The 7,017-nt window shown below is 43.9% G+C and overlaps 1 protein-coding gene across 1 annotated transcript; it reads right to left on the reverse strand.

The window, feature by feature from the left end:
* Window positions 1-1,191: 1,191 nt before the first annotated feature.
* LOC120724150 (transmembrane protein 200C-like) lies at window positions 1,192-4,746 on the reverse strand. The gene is made up of 2 exons (XM_040016187.1): window positions 4,628-4,746; window positions 1,192-2,053 (listed from the first exon to the last, which is right to left on the reverse strand). The coding sequence occupies exon 2, from the start codon at window positions 2,018-2,020 to the stop codon at window positions 1,217-1,219; it is 804 nt and encodes a 267-aa protein (XP_039872121.1). The 5' UTR covers window positions 2,021-2,053; window positions 4,628-4,746; the 3' UTR covers window positions 1,192-1,216.
* Window positions 4,747-7,017: the final 2,271 nt, after the last annotated feature.

Here is a 7,017-nt window from a genome sequence, read left to right on the forward strand (position 1 = left end):
TTCACATAACAATGCAGAGAAGCAAATCTAGACTATTTAAATATCTGTGGCATATGTTAATGCTACAGTACGACATGTTGGACAGTAGTTCAGAGTGAAAGTTTTGGCAATTCTACAAGCTACAATGTTTGCCTTACTCTTATACAAAAGAAAAAAAAACCCTCATCTGATCAAATTTTCTTTTCTTTTCTTTTTTTTTTACAAACCATTTCTAAATCTCCTTACAAGTCTTTAGTATTGCTCTTGCTACATTGAAAAAATAGAAAAATTACATCTGAATTTTGAACTGTTGGTCTGGTGTATTTATAAAGAGTCTTGCTCTTGAGTATTCATGGCTATGTTTCAATAGTCCTTAGTTGCTTACTCTCCGTGTTTCCTTTCCTCTCTAATGGCCAGCTTCACCCATTAGCAATCACATAAGAGGGTGCGAAGCAAATAACAAGACATCAAAGAGTTTTAAGAGGCCTAGGATTCTCCAGAGGTGCTCGGTGTCGCCAAATTGTCCTGTCCCTGAGCTTCTTCCTCCGCCGCTGCTGCGTCCATTGCTACTTCCTGTTTAGGGGCCACCAAAGAAGTGTCTGCGTCGGGGGTTTCGAAGGATTCACCCCCCAGGTCATTCAGTTTTATGTAGCCCTTGCTGTTGGAGTGCTCCAGACGGGGGTAGCTGAACCGCCTGGCTCTGTCACCTTGACGGCATCCAGACACAGACAAGCTGCAGCGGCGTGCTGGCCTGGGCTGATCCGTGAGAGAGTTGAGCGACAGCCGTGAACCCATCGCCCTGGCAACAGGAGATGGCGGAAACAGCTGAGGCCTCTGCGGTTGAGGCTGAGCCTGCGGCACCCCCTGTTGGATACCTGTGTCGGTGTCCTCGTGGCTCCGGTGAGGAGGAGGAGAGTCCATGATCGAAGCCTCCTTCTGCTTACCGTACATCACGTCTCTCTGGCTGCTGCTGCTGCTGGCCTGTCCCTCCTCACTTATGTTTTCAGCAGCAGCTTCTATAACAACCTCCTCCTTTGAGCGTCCCTCTGCCTCTGCTTTCTCCCCCACCTCACAGTTGTTCAGTTTGATTACTGGCAGGGTAAAAGCGTTCACAGAAGAGGTGACGATGGAGGTGGTCTCCCATTGTCGGGGCTGAGGTGCCTGCTCACTGCTATTGCTGTAGTCTTTATAGATGCTATAGACAGTCTCTGTGAAGGTCTGCACATCTTTGGACAAGCTACGAGGCCTGCTGACCAATGAGGAGCGTCTGAATACCTCCTCGCCATCTACTCTCACCTTTGAAAGTGATTCCAGTGGAGGGCCAGGAACTGCGAGTAAGCATCCCACTTGTTGGGAATGAACCCGACGGCCCTTCTGCACTCTTTGACTGGGTGTAATTCACCATGCCGTTCAGAGGTGAGTACTCCTTTGATCGTATGCTGTGCAGATCTATCACTGTGGAGTAGATATCCCTCAGGTTTATGATTTTAGTTTTCTTGTCTCGGTTTTCATGGAGGACGGCGTTAGCACAAATGAAGAGAAAGATACCAATTCCCATCACAAGTGGTCCGAAGACTTTCAGGTTGTCTGAATACAAATAGTTATCCAGGAAGTCACAGAAAAAGCCACAGTGACGGGACGGGCTGGAAACACTGGTGTTAGAATGACTCTGGTTGAACAGATTTGATTGGCCAGAGGAAGGCTCACCACGGGTCAGGTTGGAGGTAATCTGAGGACTTTTGGAATAGCTCATCCTGCTGGTGTGAAATCCCCCGGTTCTGCGGCGCTCCTGGTATTCCTGCTGGTTCTGGCTGGGCCAGTAGCCCAGTACAGCCATGGAAATCCCAACCATAAGAACTATAATTCCAACAGCGGCCACCAAACCAGCAGGGGAGCAGAGATTGAGTTTGCCCTTCACCACCACCACATCGTTCTTCTTCTTTTTCTTGGATTTCCTCTTCCGTTTGTTCTCCGCTCGGTTTTTCGATCGGAGCGAATCCTGGCGCCTGTTCATGCGCAGCAGGCCACCCGTGGCTATCATGGTGGCGACTACACCACAGGCTTGTCACTCAGTCTGTGAGAACACAAAACAAAAGAGAGAGAAGATAAGCCTGAGGAGAGAGCAGAGAGGATGTTTACTGCATACTCCATACTACTACAAGTCAGATCTCGGAAAGCTCAAACGATAAGAGTCTTAGCATTTATCTAGTTTCACTCTAAAAAAATAAAAATGCTAACATGTGAAGGTTAGTCTAGAAGAAAGGTGTAAAGCATGGGGAGAAGTTAATTCTTTGGTGAGCTTTAGAGAACCTGGCAGGGGGATTTCATTACTACTGGGTACAATGAAGTTGCCTGTTTCAAAACTTTTGCTCAAGCTGTGTATCTGCTGTACAGACATGATTTTATTTTTCATCAAATTCTCGTCAAGAATTTCTTTAAGGTGTAAAAAAAATATCAGAGGTGGAATACTAGTAAGATATTAGCAATAAAATCTGTCCAAGGAGGACCTAAAGGAGGGCCATGGCTAATTTTCATGGTCTGCCAGTGATTTAATCCAGCCCTGAATCTCAGATTACGCAACAGGTTTATTTAGCCTGCTTCTTTGCACTAATCCGACTAAAGGCAGAGGCAAATATTAGTCATCAGAAGGAGTCTAAATAAAAGATAGTATACATCTGCTGCTGCTGGATCTACAAATCTGAAGACGTAAGCAAAAGACAGACAAAAACCCAAGTTGACAGCGTAGAACAAGAAGTGCTTGTTATCTATATTCAGCTGTGCCGGTGCGATATCAGCCTATGAAAATGTAATGTGTCCAGACAGGAGGCCAGCAGGCATGTTCTCTCCACCTCACTCTGTTTTTCTTGCTCTCCTTCTCTTTCTCTGCCTCTCATTTCTTCCACCAATCTCTCCCATAAAACACTATCCCTTCCTGCTTTCCACCCAAATCCATTTCGTCATCAACCAGTGCAGCTGTGCTTCAACATGACTGCATCCACACACACACCACATCACAAAGGCAAATATGAGCTATTAGCCATGTGTTTACACAGCAACACAGCCATGTAGGATGTTTAAATTTGTTTGGGGTTTTTACGATTATGCAACGCAGACCAGCCACTGCTGACTGATCGTATAAGCTCTGGTTCAAAGGGCAACGAAGCCACCAACACTTATCATGATTACAGACATCTGCTGATACGCACCAACCACATGTGGTGAATAACAATCAGAGGATAAGAATGATTAATTAGACAGATTCTAGCCCCTGTCTGATTGTGTCTATAGCTAGATATTTAATTTTATAAATCACGCCTGACTGTGTAAGACTTAGACCTTGAGTTCGTGAATAACTTATTCATGACACTCCTTCCATTTAATAAGACGTTTTCAAAAGCTGTCGTGGGACAAAATAATAATCACGATGGCCTTCGAAATCCCTTTATAATTCAAGTTATTACATGCTGTTCCAACGAAAGTAGAGCACGGACCTCTGCACCTGAGCTTCAGCAAACATCACACAGGTACTCAGCTGCTGTTTATAGCGACTTTCAGTGTATATCACATCCAATAACCACTCAAAATACGTCCTGGGCGAGAGCAACTCAACCTGCACTAAAACCGATAAGGCGTAGGCGGTACTCTCTCTATGTTTGGGGAGAGAAGGGCAGCGGTAACGTGGACCAAAAGTGGGTGTGGACAAGTCGGATTTTGTCTCTGTCTGCGGTGCTGAACAGGAAGCTGCCAACCCGTCGGTTCGCCCCCCCCCCCCCCAAAAAGAACCCCCCCCCCCCCCCCAGCTCGTGTGGCAAAACGGAGACCAGGGTGGTCTTAACGCTCAGTCCGTCTGAGCTGCGGGGGCGCATTTTTCGCGCAATGTTGCGTGAGTAATCGGCTGTTGACATTAGGGCGCATCTGTTTCCCTTCTGTTGTAAAAAATCCCATGAAGCAAACACGAGCTGCCGTGGAGCTGGGGGTGCCGTGAAAATGCCCAGAACCACGACGCACGCTTCTCGCTCCAACACAAAACCAAATACGGTATTGGAGGAGGAGGGGGTCTCACAAGGTGCAGACAGATGACAAACATCCATATTTCTTCCACGGCCCTGACGAAGCTCGTGGTTTCATAACTGAAACTACAATTCAGAGTTGTGTCGTAAATAAAAATAAATATAGCAAGCAATGCCTTCGGCTCTCCCTGCTTTGCCTTCACAACTTATGCGAAATCGGTATCTATTGGCAACACCACGACCATAAAAAAGTTCAGCGGCATGAGCCGATCCGCATTTGAAATGGTGCTCTATTACACATTTTTATCTGTCGTGCATTTGAAAGAGGAGGCGTGCTATCAGGAAGACCAATCGAAATATTTATATATGTATAAAAAGCAGCATCATAAATGAAAGTAAACGGACTCGAGTGCCCAGTGCTCTGAGTCTACCGCCTTCCTGACATCAAAAACTCATGTCGACTTACTCGATTTTCACAAATACTACCAACCTAAACGAGGCGGTCGCAGAATTAAACCACTTCACAAACCTCGTTCTACCTCGACACCGGGAATCAGACCCGCTCCTTAAGCGCGAAAAATAGCCCGCCTGATAAAAACCGCAGATTAAATAAAATCGTAAATCAGCGCGTCTCTCACCAGAAATTGTAGCTTGGCAATCAAACATCTTCAAAGGCGCACTCCTCGTTCAGCTGTGCATGTCGTGGTGCGCCACTTTGGTGCCAAGGCTGGAAGAGTGGTACCCAGTTGAACGCAGATTCACAATAGACCGGCAGGGGCGGGCCAACCGCATTTCCATTGGTGGTGATTATTGAGTAACGAGAAAGGGGAGAGCTGTTATCATACTGCAAACACCTCCAGATTTTTCAGGATTTCTTACCTCTATAGAAACACAAAGATTCTGCACCATGAGACTTTCCTTGATTTATGTATTTGCACTGTTGTTTGGGGAGTTTGATGACAATTGCAACTTGTCATCCAGGCTTTTCATTTGCATGTGGTTAAACAAGCAGAAATACCATGCATGAGTGAATTACTATACTATGGGTTTAAAACTGCACACAGTGGAGTTGAAGTCCACATTTAAATACACCAAATGCATCATCTATTATTTGGTTTTCTATCCTTACCTTCCCCCCAGTTGGGTTACATTGCTATAATTGCTTATATGCTGTGTCTTTGTGTTTAACAAAATTAAATATGACAGAGTCCAGATGTGTTTTAGTGATGTGAGACTGGAGACAGAGGCAGCAGCTCTACACTGGCCAGAGGAAGCACACATAACAAAGCTCAGCTCTGATGCTCCAGAGAGTTGGCTGCAAATTTATGACCCAGAAATGTGTTTTGTTTATGGCATAAATTAGAGGAAAGGAACAGAGAAAAAACTCTAGCGTGCATGCCGCAGTCAGAGTCGAAATATACAGAGACATGGTAAATAATCCGACGGGGTTTTAAAGAGCTGTCTTTAATCCCCAGTGTTGACTGGTGCACTGTAGGTCTGTAGGTCTGGAACAGATTTCTGTATAGCTCTAAGCTTGTGTGGTATAGTAAGACACAGTGACACAACAGACGTTTCAGTATTTCTGACAGAGACTTAAAATCCTGCTACTGCAAACAAACATTCCAAAATATGATGTTCCATGAAAATAAGTCAACAGATAGTGATGCAAAAGAATCAGCACAGATCGTGTCTTAACATGATTTATTGAATATTTGATTGAATATAAGTTGTGTGTCTGTTATTTTTAAGGGCAAGTGAAAGCATCTCTTGTCTTGATGTGGTTACACTTTTAATTCAGTCACTTTAAGCAGCTTTTGAAAGCAGCTTGGTGCAAAAAAAAAAAAGGAAATACTTACCTCCTGCATCTCTTAATCGTTGATGTTCTAAATATACATCTGGAAATATAATTTTTAAAGATAGCAACAGATGCAATCCAAAGCACTGCAGTCAACACACTTATTCACATCATTATCTGCACATCAATTCTCTAGTACGATCTCATTTTCAAGAGATTACACCCCCCTTCAACAACACTTCATTCCAATCAGTAATCAGCCTGAGATCACACTCTCAGATTCACAAGTTTAGCCTGACACTTTTCTCTATTTTTTGATTGCACTGTATTTCAAAGGGGTTTTTTTTTTTCTCTTCTTGCTGTTTATCAGTACAGGCGAGATAGGAAATGCAGGGAATTCAAATAAAGTTTGGGCTCACTCTGCTGTCTCAAATAGAGGATGGGATGGGATCCACTATCAGCGCCTTCAATCTATGTGTTCCACGCCAAAGATGTGTTCCACTGTAACACAAGGAAAAAGAGCAGACTGCAGACTTTTGTAGAAACTTCTACTTAAAAAAATCTGCAGACTTCCCAACTTTCCCTAATGACTATGCCCTTGCATACTTAATCATTTATTATCAAGACTTCCCCAGGGAATTAAATTCACCTACAGCACAGTGATAAATTACAGCTGGTTTTCACTACATATGGAAAGAAATGAAGGAATATGAAAAAGTAAAAAGTAAAAAGATGGGATGGAAAGAGTGATATAGAGCTTTCGCTATGTTTTAGTCTTCTAATACTGGGTCTTCCATCAGCAGTAATTCAATAATTCAATTTATTCCTCAGTGATCATATCATGTCTGTCACGGTTATTTAAAACACCAGCCTCCGGTCCTGCTCGCTATGAATGATGTGCCCTGCATATACAGTTCTATTCAAGCCCTAACAAATCTGCTTCTATAGAACATTCTGATCCTTATCCAAAAACAAAAAACAAAAAACCCCACATCATCTCTCACATATCGAAGTATCTCCACAGAGCGGCTCTCATATACTGTAGTGTCAAAAATAGCTCCAGCGCTTCTGCAACTGAAACATAACCAGCTTTGTTACTGTATCTGCACAGCCACAGCACAGAAGAAGACATTCACTTTGTCCTTTGGCTCCATTTCCTCATCCAACATTCTTTTTGAGTGTAATATGCCGGTTAACAGCTAAAAGATCCATCTGAAGCAGTTTCAGGAGCTG

The sequence above is a fragment of the Simochromis diagramma genome, unplaced genomic scaffold, assembly GCF_900408965.1.
Source record: "Simochromis diagramma unplaced genomic scaffold, fSimDia1.1 OVJJ01000205.1, whole genome shotgun sequence".
NCBI classification, from domain to species: Eukaryota; Metazoa; Chordata; class Actinopteri; order Cichliformes; family Cichlidae; genus Simochromis; species Simochromis diagramma.

Bases quoted from the DNA above. Each gene is read 5' to 3' on its own strand.
- LOC120724150 (XM_040016187.1), bottom strand. From the start codon at position 2,020: ATGATAGCCACGGGTGGCCTGCTGCGCATGAACAGGCGCCAGGATTCG.